General features: G+C 40.7%; 1 protein-coding gene across 1 annotated transcript; it reads right to left on the bottom strand.

Annotated features, from left to right (window-relative positions):
- Window positions 1-10,181: 10,181 nt before the first annotated feature.
- Window positions 10,182-15,500, bottom strand: LOC119724928. The gene is made up of 3 exons (XM_038196288.1): window positions 15,446-15,500; window positions 12,087-12,239; window positions 10,182-11,252 (listed from the first exon to the last, which is right to left on the bottom strand). Exons 1-3 carry the CDS (start codon window positions 15,498-15,500, stop codon window positions 10,201-10,203), a joined length of 1,260 nt encoding a protein of 419 aa, XP_038052216.1. The 3' UTR covers window positions 10,182-10,200.
- Between the last annotated feature and the right edge of the window lie 3,221 nt (window positions 15,501-18,721).

Genomic DNA, 18,721 nt, shown 5'->3' on the forward strand with positions numbered 1-18,721 from the left:
TCTAATGTCGAGAATCTAGTAAATTAAGCATTGTTCAGAGCTACCAAACATATGGCAAATTAAAGTGTGTGGGGAAACGGTGCACTGCAAAAAAAAAGTAAAGTCCAAGTTCACAGCAGTGATATGACCACTGGTGTAAAATATGCACACCAATGATCTTAGAGTGTTTTAAACGCAAAAAATACAATCCCAATCAATTTTCATGGAGCACAAGCAACACATTCTGAAAAAAAAATATACCTGTTTTACTGAATAGAAAGTTCGTTCGTTTCAAGGGCATAACTACAAACAAAATCACCTGCACACCTTTATCAACTAAAAATGTATGTTAAACATGGAGAGAGGGCGCGCCACATAACTAGTGGTTACCACCACTGACAAAGCATCAACCGGATGTTTCCTCACTACTGAACAAAACGAACAACCGCGTTTTTCGAGAAACAACCGAAGAAATACAACATGTATTAAATTAAGATTTCTTCCAGTTATTTGTGATAATGTATAATAACTGAAGGAAATTTCATTAGAAACCGTCATTGATAAATAATAACAGGACCTTAACAAAATACCGTTGGTGTTAAATTTAACCTATAGTTTTTGTAGTGTTGAACCACCCTTACTTCAACCCAGGGATTTGATGTTCCAATACGAATAGAAATTACGATAGTACACTTTGATTGAAATGACAACCGATAGGTTTATTCAAGTCTTACGATGGGAATTGTAAGCGAAAATAATATCCCATTTCTGTCCACCTTTTTTACACCATTTTTTACATTCCAAGAAAGTATTTTAAAAACATAATTTTACACCTTTTTTTACAACCCAAGAAAGTATTAAAAAAAAATGTCGCATCATTCTGTGTAAGTAGCACTTTCGCATTCTATCAGCTAACATTTTATTTGATTTCAAAGGTAAGCTTTCTCATTGATGTCCCCGCTTTTGGCAGACGATTGAGCTACACATCTAAAATAAGCTTATTAGTTGCGTTTTATTCAAGTTCTATTGAGTTGTTGTTTCAAAAGACTTAAATGCCTGTGATTGGTATTTCTGAAATTTCTCATTGCTAACTAAGCGTTTACAATAGTGCAGTTTCAGGTATATTATACAGTATCCTAAAACCCCCAAAATAAGTAAATATCATACGAACCAGTCAAGGTAATCCCCGTATAGCCGGTGCTAGCAAGCCAGCCAGCTCGCCAGCTAGCCGGCCAGCCATCCAGTCTCAAGCCGGCCACCTGGGGAGCCTGCCTGCCAGCTAGCAAGTCCGCCTAAAGCCGGCCAGCCAGCCAGCCAGTCAGCCAGCCAACCCAACTCCGACCGGCCAGCCGGCCAGCCGGCCAGCTAGCCGGGAAGCCAGCCGGGGAGCCAGCCAGTCAGCCGGCCAACCGGCCAGCCGGCCAGCTGGCCAGCTAGCCAGCCGGTCAGCCAGCCAATCAGCCAGCCAGCCCACCTCCAGCCGGCCAGCCGGTCAGCCAGCCAGGTAGCCAGCCAGCGATGCATACAAAGAGGACAGTAGGCTGGCCTGTATGTATAACCTATTACATAAAAATCCATGGTCAGATTTGACCCGGAATCCAGGTAATGCTTGGCCTGGTTATTTTCCAGGGTCTAAATGACACTTCTGCCAAGGCTGCAGGGTCAACATATCTTGGACAAGTATCCACAAAAGTGTCGTTTTGACCCATCAAAGTGTCATTATTTGACCATGTAGTGTTAGTACAAATAGAACCCGGATAATTCCGACTCAAAATGACTAGGTATTTTTCAAGTGTGGGACCAGTTCGATTTATAACAATCAGGTGATTTGAACTTTCGATGCATATAGGACCTGGGATTTGTGGTTTCTCAGAGTTTTGTTGAGCAATCTGAGGCGGTTCCAGGCCACTTCCTACTGAATTATTTGATGATTTTTTTTTAATTATAAGGATTTTGATTTCATTTGTTAAAAATATTTTTTCTTAATTACAAGTTTATATTATACTTCAAAGTGAGAACCATGTGTTTCGTCTGCATAGAGAGCCAGAGTTCTCTGCGTGATTTTCTCTCGTCGTAGATTATTTCATTGGCGCGCGTTTTGAATTTCTTGCAGTGATATGAGAAAACAAGAATCGCTATTATGACAGCCCAGTCACAAATAGTAGCAAGGATAGCGCTCACACCGACAACAGTGTGAGAGCCTACAGACTGTCCAAATGTGTTGGTTCCAATATAAACCGTGAAGATCACGAGCCATGCTACCACTCCAACTATACTTCCGAAAATCTGTTGGATAAAAGTAACACATTATTATGACATGGTGTGGACAGGTTTATACCACACTTAAAGAGGTTGTGGAATGCTCGAAGACATTTCCGTCATTTTTTGGGTATATGTAGCCTAAGGTGTGATGAAATAAAAACGACTATTGTTTCTGTCATAAAATGAGTACAAAGGGTACTTTTGAGAGCTATTTTCCAGGTCCTGTTTCGACCCGAACGTGCAATTTGTGTAAAAGTCGTCGTTGCGGGCAGCAAACAAAACACAGTAAATCGTGACGTAATAAACAGGACTCGTGTATGCTACTCTGCATCGGGAGTCCTGTTTATTACGTCACGATTCACTGTTTTTTGTTTGCTGCCCGCAACGACGATTTTTACACAAAGTGCACGTTCGGGTCGAAACAGGTATGACAGACCTTGAAAAACAGCTCTCAAAAGTACCTTTTGTACTCATTTCATGACAGACACAATAGTCGTTTTTATTTCATCACACCTTAGGCTACAAATACCCGGAAAATGACTGAAATGTCTTCGAGCATTCCACAACCTCTTTAAAAAGGTGTTAATTTACCATAAAGCTAAATTAAATTAGTAATACAGGAAACTCCGACTAAACTGACATCTGACAAGTCGTCAAATCGCTCAAGTCGTCCGTCTGAATGAAGTTTCGATTGTCCGTAATGCATCTTCATCGATTTTTTAATTTCTATGTCGGCTTTTACGAGTCGCCATTTCGCTCAAGTCGTCGTGTTCTTCCTGGTCCTTTTTCCATAAAAAAGCATTACAAAATTTGCTGTGTAAGCCGGCATTCAACCGGTCATTGGCATCGACTTCCTGTGCTGCGGTTTGCAAAGTGTCGAGTGAAAAGTGGTTTCGCACGGCCCGTGATCGCTGCTTGCAACGGTGTCGAAAAGGGGTGTCCTACTGCATACCACTACGCGGCGCTATAGGATCATTGCTGCATACATCGCACGTGCATCGTGAGCGTATCAATTACCAGTGCCTCTCTATGCTGCATGCGATCTGTCTATTTTGGGGATCGTCTTATGGTTGCATATGACCTCAATGGTAAATGCTCCCACTTCTGAAATTCGAAAAAACACTCACAACTCTCCAAGGTATTCGAAACACACAGCAAATTAAAGTTCATTTCATCATCTTTCATTTTCTTTTCAATTTTCGGGGGGGGGGGGGAGCAACTGATGACCTTTAGGAGAAATTTCCATTCGAAGATGATCACCCCTGCATGAAAATAGTCATGAAGCCCATCGCCATTGAAAAACGATGTCTACGCTCCATTGCAAAATAGTTAAGGGTCCCCAGTTCATCCAAAATGAGCACGGCTTCCACCCATATTTTTCACAAAGTTCATGGCCCACAGCATGCTTAAAAACTGATGATACTGAAGATTTGGAGGGCATGCAAATCGTGATTTGGCCGGTGTGGGCAATTTCGGACCGATTTACTGGTCTGCAACCTTTATCGAATGGCTCGACTACTGCTGCAGTCAATACGTACGTGGTATATATCTGACCACGCACGCATTTAATTCGTTACTGTGCACGAACCAATGTGTCGTGGTCTCCACTATCAACACCCCAAACGTGATGATACAATTCGAGCATTAATTTGCTGGATTCAAATCAAGCATTAAGGAGATAAACCAGGGTAAATCGAAGCCAATTAGTGCAATAAACCATGTGTGCAAAAGACCGTTCATGTAAGTCGGCAAGAAGACGACTAGCATTTATAGGCATTATATAGGCTTAAGTCGTCACAAATGCTCGGGTCCCGACAGTGCCGGTTTAGCCGGAGTTTAGTAACAATTTAATGAAGCTGTATGGAATTTACCTGTCCAAGCGCACCATACGTGACGGCATTCATCACCTCACCATTACCCTATTACCTATAGTTGATCTCAAAATCCTAATTACTGACCTCGATACTAATTGGGCTGTCTGCCGGTTGAGTAATACGCCTTAAAGAAACTCATCCGCCATCTTTGTTCCCCAAAACTAACTTTTCGGTATTTTGTTTTTCTTATGTAACATTTCCCCTATTAATCAATTTTCTTTTGGTTTTGACGTCTGATTACAAAAAATAAAGCGTTTTTTTTTATAATATAATTATTGTTTCTGCTGCCAAGCTTAAATCTTTAGAATACAATCCAACACTACCCTTAAAAGAATCTACCCTTAAACATAGTACCCTTAAAACAAAAATCGTTTTTACTGCGCGTTCGCGTGCGGCTAGGGTGATACGACATTTCAAAGCAAGCGATCTTCAATTCGTGGAAAAGTTCCCCAAGTCCAGTTTAGAAGTCAGTGAGACTGAATATAACTGGTTTTCCCCTTGCGCCCGGATGATGGCCGTGGCCGCAAACGCGCTTTCCGCTAATCCCCACTGGTATGCATGCAGTCGTGCTCGGATGCGGGAACGCGCTGCGTTCGCCCTATAGATGGTAGCGGACTTAGGCCGCTGTGCAGTCATGCGTGTAAGCTGGGCATTGGCTTCCAGTCCGCAAGGGGGAGTTCACGCTGACCCATCTCAAAACTAACAAATCAAAACAAATGATCCAACAAATTCAAGCTAAAAACAAATAATACACAATTTTCACATCACCTTGAGTTTATGTGTCCGTCGATACTTAACGTAAAGGCCATAGGCCAGTACTCTCAGCGTAGTTTCAGTTGACTGTCTCTGGTGGATCACGTTTAGAGCAGCTTCCTCCAATTTTCCCGAATCTCCCGTCAGCTGCAGCAGGCGCCGTTCTACAGAATAACGTAAAATGGGAAATCTTCAAGTAATAAATTCCCGTCCACGTTACCTTAATTAATGGTGAGAATTATGCAACAAAATTTGTTTTTGCTGTAATTTTCAGACATAAATGAAATTGGGGGTTAGTATTTTCGTTTCACTGAACTTCTTAAAGTATTGTGTTCATAGAGGCTGAAAAAAATGCTGTTCTCGTAGTTTGGTTCCCTGACCCTACTTTGGACGAAACGGAGCAATTTATAGGCGTAAGGGAACTTTCAAGTCGAGGAATCAACCAGACTAGCTACAAACACCCGTTCACGGATATGTTATCGATTGTAAACAGCACGCCGACTAACTAGGAATGATTGATCGAAGATTACTTATCAGACTCACCAGCAATAACATTTGTCATTGTGGCCATCCCTTGAGTTAGTTTTCTTTCATGACGAAATCTCGTAGTTTGCTTGTTGGGTCATTGGCTTGGATGCTCGTTTGGACCAGTCCATCGGGTATCAAACTCAAATCTGCTTCAAGAATTTTGCTTCAGCTTTTGGATTGAAACGATATTTATACGCTGAGGTTACTCAGAGGTTTGAACTCAGTGTAACTGTAGAGTTTCGTTCACGCGCACTGCTGCGGTCAGTGTTTCGGTTTGCCAGTTGTAGAGTCTCATCTACGGAAGCGCAACTGGTTTTAACTGGTGTGATAAAAATTTGCTGCAAGGTACTTTACAATTTTACCAAGAACTAATCTGTGAACTGTGCGATTGAGTATGATGTACAATTGCTGTCTACTGTGACCGTGGGTGTGAAATGCCTGGAATAAACTGAGGTGATGGAGCAGCGTCTACAGAGCGCAACAGCATCAGAGATGATGTCATGCATCCAAAAATAGTCAGCCTAAACTTGAAGCAGTTCTTCATTACTCACTGGGGCAGATATAGCAACGAATAACGCAGGCCCTGTAGTTAAGATTGCCTAGATGACCTCAATGGTATATCTTTAACCAGTCTAAATGTGTTGCTCACTTGCCATGGGGAAAACCTAGATTTATTGCGAAACACGGAAGCATTGTGAACCCACAGTACACGTCAACACAAAGAGTTTATTGTCAATCAGAGCTACACGATATAGCTGAATGCGTTCATCATTATGACCAAAACTCCATAATACACAAAACGGTGTTTGGAGATATAAAGCATCCCATCATGTTCTAAAATTACCCTATACGCAAATTTCTGACGTCACCTCACTTTTGTTTGCGCTGCGAATTTGGAAAAGTTCAAAAACACGTTTCAACTCCTGCGAATTTTGCAGCAAGTGTGTCCTGACGTCAGATCGGATATTCGTATTCATCTTCGCGTCGCGAAACATTCGATGCGAAATTTTCCGGAGTTAAAATACACTTATGCAACCACCATGCCAAGTCAGAATTCACAGTCAGTCTGTCAGTCTGTTAGTCTGTCAGACAGTCAGTCTTGGAGTTAGTCTTGGAGTAAGCAGTCGGCTGGTCGGTCGGTCGTTCGGTCGGAGGGTCGGTGGGTGGGTCTGTCGATGGGTTGTTGGGTGATGGGTGGGTTGGTCGGTCGGTCTGTCAAAAAGTCAGTGAACTGTTGTACAAAGCTGTACTGCCTCGTGACGCATTATCTGTACAGTAGCTAGCACAATAATTTAAGGGGGCCTTCGTCATAGAATTGCTAGCTGTGCCCGGATGCATCTGAAATGGACACTTTTTGGAGCCTTTTATAATCATCCAGTCATAATCTAGTCTATGTAATAGACCATGGCGAAAGCCAAGACCTGTTATTTTTAAGCACATTCCTTGAATAATTATGCAAGACAACCGCATATTGACCTCTAGATTTTGACCAATCAGCGAGCGCTCTCTACGTTGGGTCTTTGGTCATTCACCAGTTGTCGCGTTATAGACTAGTCCAAGCATTACCCGTTATCCAGGGAGCCAAATCCTGTATAACGTCAGATATGTCTAAACATGCAGATATATGCAAGCCGCGCGCCAGCCAATCGGAGTCGACTTTACTAAATCGTGACGTAATTTCATTCCTAAATCAGGACAAAATGGTTTGATCAGTCAAATCAAATGCAGTGTTTTGTAATACAACAACAGCCGGGCGCGATATCGCGTAACAATATACAGAGTGCGTGACATGTTTTTTTTTTATACATTGTCCATGACGTGAAACGGGTGAATGACAGAAAACCCGATATACAAAGCGCCCCTGATTGGTCAAAATCTAGGAGGTCAAGAGGCAGGGTCTTGATTAATTAATCAGCGAATCTGTTGACGCATAATCGACAAAAGGATTTAAAAAAAACCTAGATAAAGCGAAAAAAGGCTGCGTCACGTGCTCTGTATTAAGTTACGCGATTTGTGATCAGCTGTTGCTGTATTACAAAAATACTGCATTCGAATTAATCAATCAAATAACTGTTAGTCATGATTTGGGAATGAAATGACTTCACGATTTAGTAAAGTCGACTCCGATTGTCCGAGTCCAAAGATCGCATAATTTTGAATGCTTTCATATATCAGACATGAAACGGAGACTGTCTCAGTGGATAAGGGGTGATACTCAGACTTTTCATGATCCGCCGTCGGCACAGTATGTTTCCAGGGAACGCGAACATATAGCTCTGTGTCAGACTAATAGCGCGCGATCCGGACATAGGCTCTATATAAATACTGCTTATTTAGTGGGTATCTTTTATTCAGTTAGCGGGAAGGTTCGACCATTTTATACATTGTATAAATTGCTACATACGCTGTATAAACGGTTACAGCCATATAGTCCGAAGGTTCAATAGTCCGAAGGTTCGATAGTCCAAAGGGCCCATTAGTCCGAAAATAGAACAAGGTTAATTAATCTGAAGGTCCGATAGTCCGAATATACGATAGGGTTCGAAAGTCCGAATCGACAATAAGGTTCAAAAGTCCGAAAAGAAGATAAGGTTCGATAGTCCGAATATACGGTAGGGTTCGATAGTCCGAATTGACAATAAGGTTCGATAGTCCGAATGGGCAATACGGTTCGTCAGTATGACACTTCGGACTATCGGACCTTACTTTTGATTCGGACTATCGGACCGTTTTGTCGATTCGGACTATCGGACCTTATTGTCGATTCGGACTATCGGACCTTATAGTATTTTCGGACTATCGAACCTTAAAGTCAAATCGGAATAATAAACCTTCGGACTGTTGAACCTTATTTTCGTTTCGGACTATTGAACCTTCGTACTGTTGAACCTTATTTTCCTTTCGGACTATTGAACCTTCGGACTGATTAACCTTGTTCTAAATTTGGACTTTCGAACCTTCGGATAAATGAACATTCGGACTGATGAACCTTCGGATTAATGAACCTTCGGACTATTGCATCAAATGTTCGGATTAACGAACCTTATTTCATTTTCGGACTAACGAACCCCCTCTTATGGGAATTCTGTGCATTCGGACTATGGAACCTTCGGACTAAAGAACCTTTGGACTATCGGACCTTTGGACTATCGGGCGGCCCTCGTATAAACGTTGTTGACACTATTGTAAGTTGTCTAGCCAAGGGCAGACCAAAGACTGAAGTCTGCGAGTGAGCATCAAAAAGTTTAATTCTGATGTTGAAGCTAAATAAATCAGTGTGTTTCATATTGCATGGAAATGGGTTCTTTGCGAATAATGTTTGGAGCAAACAAGGATAGGTGTGCGGACAACCCAGCCAGACGTAATAGTTGGGTGATAGCATTGTGTTCCCATTATCCCTTTTTCTAAAGATTCTTTTCTGGGATGATGTTTTTTTATTGTAGCAATAGTGGGATGATATGTTCTGAAAGGAACATCACCCCACAAGTAGGGTATGGTTAGAACTTTAATACTGGTCTATAAACTGCCCCCTGTGAAGCTAAAAAAGTATGCGTTTCTCCGCGTGCACCTGTATGTGGTGGCACTACCAAAATATCAAAACGAACAAAATAAAATGCATTTCAATTAGTCGGTACAAACTTTATTGCATGTATTATAAGACACATAAAATCAATGTTTGGATACAATGTTTGGATACGAAATGTCATAATAAACCTTTTGTATTTTGTATTGTTTTAAATTATTGCCAGTGCAAATTTGACAATTTCAGCCAATATAATTCCTGTTTAATTTCCTGTATCTGCGCAGTACCGTGTGTATATAGAGTTCAAGCATTATATGATGAATTTTAGTGGATGTATCTCATTCGTTTGTGTTTTTGAGAATGTACATCTGATTACAATCAAGTGTTACAAAGTGAAAAATGAAATACTATTTTTCTACGAAGTTATTCAATATACAAGTCATCATCTGTTGAAACTTAAAATGCACTTTCCAGTGTAATAATTTTCTTTACAATAACTTTTCTTAAAGTTTTGAAAAGCACTTTCCGATAGATTTATTTTCTTTGAAATAACTGTTAAATGTTAACCGTTAAATGACTACTTCTAATTGTGTTCATAGACTATTCACTGTTTGCTCGATTTTTTATTTTATTTAATGTTTTTAATGTGAGTTTGCGTTAATGTGATTGCGTTTTACAGCGAAAAACAGGGCGAGTGCAAAACATTTACTTCTCTAAAAAAAGAAAATGTAATTTCCATTTTTGAATAAGCAAACTACAGGATCAGTCACAAAAAGCGGAACCCAAACCCCCAAAATTATATTTCATATTTTAACAAAATATGTAGCACCAAACATAACAATGACTGGAAAGCCAATTTCATAAACTACTTTTAGATGTAACAAAAAAAAATGAAATTGCTCAATCCGTTCAAAGAATATCACCATTTAAACACAATGACCCTTCAACTCATTGACAAATATGCGATTTAAAGAATCGTCCTCACAATTGTCTTCAAACACCACCAGCGATAAAATCTCAATTTAATGGTAAAAAAAAATATTGAATGTTTGTAGGGTTTGGGTTTCTGCTACTTTTTTACTCACACTTTAGCTTTATTTAATAATTATATTGCCTTCCCACCGCAGTGATTGCACGCAAACCAATTGGCTTTCATTTCTGAGTCCTTTGGCGTCACAAACAAATTCCGTGATATACCCATTTGCTCAAGCCATTTCATGTAACAGTCTTAGTGATCAAGACCATCTTTGTGGCTGGAATTGAGTCTATCACCATCTTCCATCACGCTAACTCTGTCGCGTATACCACGCGGTTCTTAGCAAGCTGCTTCCTGTATATCCTAACGATGGAGTGATCGTACAACGCTAGTCTCTCTCCAGACGCGAACATGCACATCCCCTGAATACCCAGCCAGGGTTTGACAAACGGCCGAAGGAAATTGCCCTTGTTGTCATACTGTAGTATCTCCATCTGCCCGTTGACGTTAGTATCACTGACGATGAACACATGCGAATTGTCTACAAGAACATCGACGGGATTTATAGGTGAGTTTTTTACGTCTAGAAAAACCGTTTCTTCTTTTTCACCATTGACCCTTATGCGTTTTATCGGGCTTCTGTGGTCACCGCTATGCGCAAATATCTCTCCCTCCGAACCCCCAGCTAGTATTTTAGGGGGGAACTTTAACTCAAAGGATCGCTTTGAGCAACCCTTTTGGCCTGGGGTGAAAATGGTGACAGTGTGGTTGCTGTTGTCTCCTGCATATACGTCGCCGTTTGCATCTACAGCGAGGTCAGTGAGCTCATGCGATACCATGGTTAAAGCGACACTCTCACTACTAGTAGCAGGTTCTGTGTCTGGGACAGAATCAGTAGTTGTCGTCTGCTTGGGAGTGTGAGGATTGCTTGTAATGATATCTGTAATTCCGGTGAAAAATCTAGAAGGAGTTGCCGGGCCTTCTACTTCATGAATGGAACCAGAGTCTTCGTATTTCTCGTCTGTGTCAGTTTTTTCTTCCGACAACGAACACAACAACTTTTCACTGAAAGGTTTGAAACTCACGCTGGTGACGTCTCCGTTTTTGGTGCCCAGAAGCAGAAAACGACCGTCAGGGTGGGTTACCATGGTGACGTAGTTTTTGGGCGTAGCTTTCAGCTTGGTCACGTGATCCAGGCCAGTGAGGTCGGGTGAGAATGTATGCAAACCGTTGTCATCGAGAACCGCGAGGTACGAGCTGTTAAAACTGGCGACACTCTTCAGGGATAAAAATTTACCTCCAAAGTTATTTCCCTTGGGGCCCAAGTAGAATTCGAGCGTCCATTCGTCTTGGTTTCCTGCGTTGTATGAAACAGAAACGAATAAAATAAAACAATATCCTTATCACTTAAAGGGAAGATACAACATTTGCAAACATCAAACAGCGAAATGATCAAATTATCACAAAATACCTCACTGGATTGTTAAGGAATGACAGACTAAAGCATCCTGTAACATTGTGACTCCTGGTGTGCTGACATTTAAAAGAACAGTAGAAATTTCCGACCATCGTTGGAGAAAACTGGCCTTTTCGAAAAACTGAGCCAAATTATCCATATTTACACACATGTGAAGAAAAACAAGCTAGCCAGAATGATTCTCTGACCTTTCTATTCCCAAAAGTCTATAAATTGCTGTGTTTCATCTTCAGTGGGGTCAGGGAACCGGACTACAGGAACATAATTGATTTTCTTGGTTTTTCCAGCATTTCAGAGCCCAAAACGTGAAACACGTCAGCTTAACAATATTTGCTATCACATACTAATCCTCCCCTATGCATTTATTTCCTGAAAATTGCAGCGAGTAATGTTGTACATTCCCTTTAACAGAAATGTGTGGGGGGATTTCGGGTTGGAAGAGCGGCTCCTCGCCTTCCACCGCTGTGACTGTGGTTTGGTTCCGGTCCTGGTATATATGTGGATTGGGTTTTCAGTCTCTGTCCTCGAAATATTGTTCTGCTGTTTTTCCATTCCAACCTCGCCAACTGTAACTTGTTCACGTTGCCATCTCTTTATTAGGCCCCACCAGAGACTCGTGGGCTTCCCAATTAAATGGGTTACCCAGTAATGAATTAAAAAAGTAAACTGCCCAAGCAAAACCAACCATTTTGAAGGGATGTGATTCCTACTCACCGGATAAAATCGATGGTCCCTCAAGGTGTACATCTTCTTTAAAGAATGTTCTTTTTACTCTATCACGCTTCCAGCATATCAGGAAAACGATAACTATTAAGACCACGGTGACGGCCACTAAAACACCGACGATCAGCCCCACGTAACTCTCATCTGTAAAGGTGATTTAAACATTTCAATATTAGAGGCAGGAACATTAACAAGATATAACATGTTAAGCTGATAAAACCTGCGTGAGCTGTTCCAAAAGGAGCCATCCTGTATTCCTCTTTGCTCCTGACTGGCCGACTGACTGACTGACTGACTGACTGGACAGACCGACCGACGGACCGACCGACCGACTGACCGACCGGCCGACCGACCAACCGACTGACCGACCGACTGACTGACTGACCGACTGACCGATTGACTGACTGACCGACTGACTCCCTGAGTGACCGATTCCCCATCAACTGACCGACTGACTGACTGACTGACTCCCCTGAATGAGACTGGCTATCTATTTTACTGCTTTGCTGCTGCTTGTTTTATGTCATTATGCATCTTTCTTTTTTTCTTCAGGGGATCAGGGGACTTAATGGAATAAAGTAACCTAACTGCGTAATCATTATTTTGTCTTGTTAATGACTTTTTTGAGAGAGAGAGATATTTTAAGGGGGAATTAGTTTAATGATATGGTAGTTTAATGTTTGTAATATAAAGTTTTAATGTATTTTAATGTTTTTGTGCACGAAAACCACTACACTTTCTATTGCATACAATTGTATATAAATAGCAATAAACCAAATATATATATGATGCATGTCAGTGTTGTAGGAATCGAGCCCAGGACTCGGACTCGAGTCAGACTCGAGTCACATTTTTCGTGACTCGGACTCCACTCGAGTCACATTAGTTGTTGGTGACTACAACACTGATCCATACCTCAACACGCTGTGCGAAAGCCGAGAGCGGATATTTTTTTTCATTTTCCATAACGTTACCACCAAAGATTATTCCACAATTTTTCCACGTCGTAAATCCATTGACTGGAATGTTTTATGCTCATAAACAAGCACACTTTTAAAACATTTTGTTAGAAAACATCAATAGTCAGTGTGCACCATTAAACAACTAACATTTCCTGATCTATAGCTGTTGTTATTATTTTTATTATTATTTTTCTGGTTTATTACAAATCCAATGTCTTGCATTCTTGCGGCTGAAATACATGGTTACAAAAATGAAATATCAACATGTAAAGGACAGTAAATACATTTAAAAATGGGCACAATATGACATATTAACTTGAACATTAAAGTTAGAAATGTAACCAAAACGTAATAAAAATTGGCACCAGAAAATCTGGCGATAATGAATTACTCAGTGAAACCACTCTGAAACATACTTAGGTTAAATTGGCCAGTATTACTGAGAATTTAAAACGTTGATGAAGGAAGGGGTGGGGCTTTTTTTAAAACGATGAGTTTTTGTGTAAAGAGTAGTAATGCTCTTAGAATTCCGTAGATTTCTACCATGGCTTTCAAATCTGGAAGGAGGGAATAAAGACTCGGTGCGAGGGTTGCACTGAATGTTTTTGCAAAGTTAAGACAATGATCTTCTCTCCTACGAGATAATGTATCTAGCTAATGGACAGAACTAATGTATCAAAATCTGTCTTTAGATAAAACAAAAGTCAGGATAAGCGTTAGTTATGTAAATTAGGCCTACACACATGTCAGCTCCCATTACAATAAAAAAATGTATTGGCTGAAGCTTGGCTACACAGAAGTATTTTCATTCCTCAAATCCTGCTGGGTGAAATTGAAATAGTATCATGTGATTGCATTGATTAACCATTGACCAACTAAGATGTTCCGTTTCATACTGCAGATCCCTTCATAGGTAAATCAAAAGTTTGTTTTGATGAGAAACACTGCTGTTTACTGTTTGACACTTTTCGATACCGAATAAACCCACAGCCCTTTTCATTTATTGTTTATTTATGTACGCATTCTATGCATATCAAAAAAAATCTTGGGTAGTTCTGAAAGGAAATCTTTCTGATCGATTGTTATCAATGCATTCTTATTCTAATTATTATTATGCCAATGTTCACAACGGCACCTATAGCCCAATGTGAACTATACAATGTTTTACTTTCACAAAATTGAATTTTCACAAATTTGTTTTTGTTATTTAAGATGTTTCTGGTAACATCAGCATTTTGTTTCAAGGCTTGCTTTCGGAAACAAGTCCCTTACTTTTTTTTAATATCTTGTATTAATCATTATATTAACTTATTGACAGTGTGTTCCAGAAAAATTGTGGGCCTTGACACATCAGCGGTCATAGTTAAACAAATATTCGTGTGAAACTTTTTTGTGTGTGTGTTCTTATGCAGTTTTTGTTGTTTATTGCCTGAGGAAAAAAAATCTTGAATTGATTAAAACTTTAAAAAAAAATGACTAGAAACATAAAAGCTCCATAAAATCAAAGTGTACACTGTTTGCAGCATTAGCTGGTTCTAGTAAAATATTTGAGAGAGAGAGAGAACACGAACCTATATCACACATGAACACTTTTCACATGCAGTTTTTATTTACGTCATCTTTAGTGAGGGTAGCTCCGATCAGTGCAGGGCACTGCTTTCCATGGAGGCCCTCAATATGAGAAATATGAGACCCATTAAGTAGCACCTTTAAGGATTGACAAGGTGCTTGCAAACAAGAAGTAACTATGCAACTTGCAAACAAGAAGAAACTATGTGTTTATTTCACAACACATATATTTGTCATGTTCATAAATTAAATCTGTTTCTTGTAAATTAAACATTACCCCTTGAATATATGAAGTATGTTCTTGTTCGCATCTGAAATGTGTTCGTGGTTACAGGTTCGTGGTCTTCCTCTCTCCATTAATGCCGCAGAAAGTGTAAATTTTGATTTTATGAAGCTCTTAAGTTTCTAGTCATAACTGTCGTAGTCATCTTCTATGTTTTTCTCCAGTCAGTAAACAATATCGACAGTGTGAAAAAAAATTAAAATCTTTTAGTCTCACATGAATATTTGCTTAGATATGGCCGCTGATTTGTCTGGGCCTGCTTTTTCAGGAACACACTGAACAAACAAACAAAATTCAAACATTTAATGAAATTATTTAAAAATAAAATTCAACAGACTTATTAACAGAAATGGGCAGAGTACTTAAATTTAACTTAAAATTTATGTGCGGAACAGCAACACGTAACTTCATAATTATTGGGTATTCTGTTAATTATAATATGAAAATCATTCACACAACAAATCATTTGGGTCGATTGTCTTTGACAACCTGGCAGTTAAAATATTAGTTAAAATCACGCTGATTATTTGACTTACCAATGTAGCTCATCCAGAAGCACAGACAGAGCAAAATGACCACAAATAACTTCATCATGGACATGTCAACAAGACAAACGAAGAACCCAAAGTCTTCTTTTTCTGCGTGCTTCGTATTTGCTCGAGGCAAACGAGGAAGTGATTTAGTTTACACACGTATTCTGCTAAGGACACTCACTGCTTCGAAAGTGAAACAAAAAGCGATAGAAAGACTGTACGCATATTATTTCGAACGTTTTGAAGAAAAAGGAAATTTCATGTAGAAAGGGAACTGGCGAACCTGCATTGTTTTAACTTGTAAATGATATGCACTCGAACTATACGAGCGTTTCGATAGTTATCAGGGTTCTGGGAAAACATTGATTCCTCACGACGTGAAGGATAGAGGGCGCTATGTGATCTGGCAAAGAAGGCTTGGGAAGGACAACCGGTTTTTGGTCGCTTCACATCCGTCGTTGTTGACGGCACGTGGACTGCGGCGTGATATCACGCAAGCTGACTTGATTTCACGGAGACTCGACGTGACGTGACGTGACGTGACTCGATGTGGCTTGACGTGACGGTACTTGACGTGACCGTGACGTGACTCGACCGTGACGTACAATAAAGTGACTTGAAGGGACAGAGGTGACTTTGCGTGACTGGACGTGACATGCACGACGTATCGTGACTTAACCTGACTCGACCTGACCTTAAACCAGGCCTGGAATGACTGGACGTGCATACTGCATGACTTATGGACCTAATGCCTTGCCCACACCTTTCCGATTGTACCGTTTCACAAGATCTTCGGGCCATCGTGCAGATGTGCGCGGTGAAACTTTGGACCGAACTGACCTTACACCAGGCGACCGGATGAAATCAAACATGTTTGATTTTGTTTGCATCCGATTGCATCGGACCTGATTTCACCGGATGTTTATGCTAACCAATCAGATACACAAAGGAGGTCACATGCTTGTCAGAATGTGACTGGTCATACCGTGACTGATCATCATGTATGCGGGTAACGGAGCGGTCTAACTGCAACGATGAACTACAGTCAAACCTGCCTTAGCGACCCACTGTACAGAAAGACCACCTGTCCGTTACGACCATTTAAAAGTCCCCCGCTGACAAATCCCATTACTTAAGTCCTGTATAGAAAGACCACCTGCTTAACGCGACCAGCGACCGCACATTTTGCTTCCGTATGAATGCTTAAGTCTGTACAGAACGACCGCAAGCCATGAAAAGCGACCACAAAATGCCCACTTGTTTCTGTACAATGGTTGATTCCTTACTCAAAAGAAAAAGCAAGAGCCACATAAACCACTTCAGAGGATTAGTAACTCAACCACAGGATTTCCAGGACATTTTCAAGCTTAATCTGGGTCTGTGGTCCATCAACAATGCCCCTATTGTCAGTGCAGCAGCTTGGATAGCTGAGCTCCATTCAACAAAATGCACTAGGCATGTGCATGACTTGTGACCTATCAGTATCAGTCTCGTCCACTCACATACTTTTGTTATCATTAAAATAAATTAAATTAAAATTCGTTTACATGTTTTCTGAAAAACAAAAACACACAACATACTCAAGTATTTTTGTTGTCAAGTTTATTAATCAACTTTATTTTTAAATCGTGAAAAAAAGATTTAACTGTTTTTGTGCTCTTGATCGACATTTGAGCTTTTCAGCAATTTTGCTAACATGTGCATTTTGCACATTGTGTTTACACAACATCGCTTAGATTACATCTGCCCTGTCATTTATAAAGCGAGTTTGTTCCAATATTGCTTTTGAAAAAGAAAGAATATGGCTCCAAATTCTTCAAGCCCGAATCCTGAAAGGAATTATTGAAATTAGCTTTCACTTCAAATGAAAATGGAGGTCATAACTTAAGTTGATCGTGTGATCGTTGACAATCTCGGAAAGAGAAACTTCCCCTTCGTTGTAGGACTACTTTTACTTGTGGTTGTGCAGGTATTGCTGCTCCAGTACAGCTGATTCTCACATAATATTAACATAAAATAATAAACTCTTTTTGAAATCATTCACATTTATGACTTTTTATTTCGGGGGGCACGTGCCTCCCCCCCCCCTGGAAAACCTAGTGCCCCCCGAGTGCCCCCCCCCCATCAAATGCTGGTGCCCCCCTTTCCTCTGCAAAATTCTGCGCGTTGTTAAAATCATTACCTCAAAAATAGCAATTTCTTGAGATATCTTCAGATCGAATTTAGCATCAAATGTGGCACCATTTTGCATCTAGCCCATCCTCCGTATGCGAAAATTTTCCAAAGACCCCTCCCCCAGGACGGCGATCCGTATCCACCTAAGTGCCCCCCCCCCCTCAAATGCTGGTGCCCCCCCCCCCCTGTGCCCCCCCCCCAGACTGAAAAGTCTGGTGACGCCACTGCTTTCAGTTAGCGGCGTAGCCAGGATTGTCATCCTGGGGGAGGGGGGGGGGGTGAGTGGGGAGGGGGCTGGATGTTACAGATTGGGGCGTCCAATTGTATCCGTGCTGAAAAGTAGACAGGTTTATTTTCCCTGACACTGAACCTTCGTCTTTCAATAGGGGCGCTGTTCAAAACCAAATTCATGGTCATCGTCACACAATGTATAGGCATCGTTATAATGCACGGGACGCTAAAGTTAAAATCCAATTTTGAAAGAAAAAGAAATAGTCGCCAAAATTATAAAAATAAGACACCTTATTTTAAACCCGATAATCATGTTTTTCTTATTTTCTCCGATCATATTGCCAAATGTGCACTGGAAAAGACTGGGGGCGGATTTTTATGAGAGACGCCCCTCCCCCTCCCCTAGCTACACCGCTGCTTCAGGATTTTAAGGTTTTTTTAATTCAACCAATCTATTTTTGAATAAAACTATTTTGAAATTTAGAAAGGCCCTAAATTACAAAAGTAGCTACACAAAAGCTGCTACCCTTGATTATTTGCATCGTCACCAAGAGTGCAATATGTCCTTGTTTGCATTGTTATCTTAGACGCTCCATAGCAACCGCCTCAAGTTGTGCTTCATCGTCGGTCTGATTTCGAAAAAACAGCTCCGGGTTAGGCCAAAAAAAAAGGCTCGCGCGTCGCCGTAGCCATGCGCGTCGGCAAAATGAAAAAGTTTTTTTTTTCAATAAAAGATGATGTCTCAAAACCGCCAAACTAACTGGTTTGACTGGAATCCTGCTGCTGCACAATTGTTACGTGTTTTTAGATGGGGTTATGATCGAGAAGAAGCTTTATGTGGCCTATCTGGACTCCCATATATTTGCACTTGGT

The sequence above is a fragment of the Patiria miniata genome, unplaced genomic scaffold (genome assembly GCF_015706575.1).
Source record: "Patiria miniata isolate m_02_andy unplaced genomic scaffold, ASM1570657v1 HiC_scaffold_1, whole genome shotgun sequence".
In the NCBI taxonomy this organism is placed as follows: Eukaryota; Metazoa; Echinodermata; class Asteroidea; order Valvatida; family Asterinidae; genus Patiria; species Patiria miniata.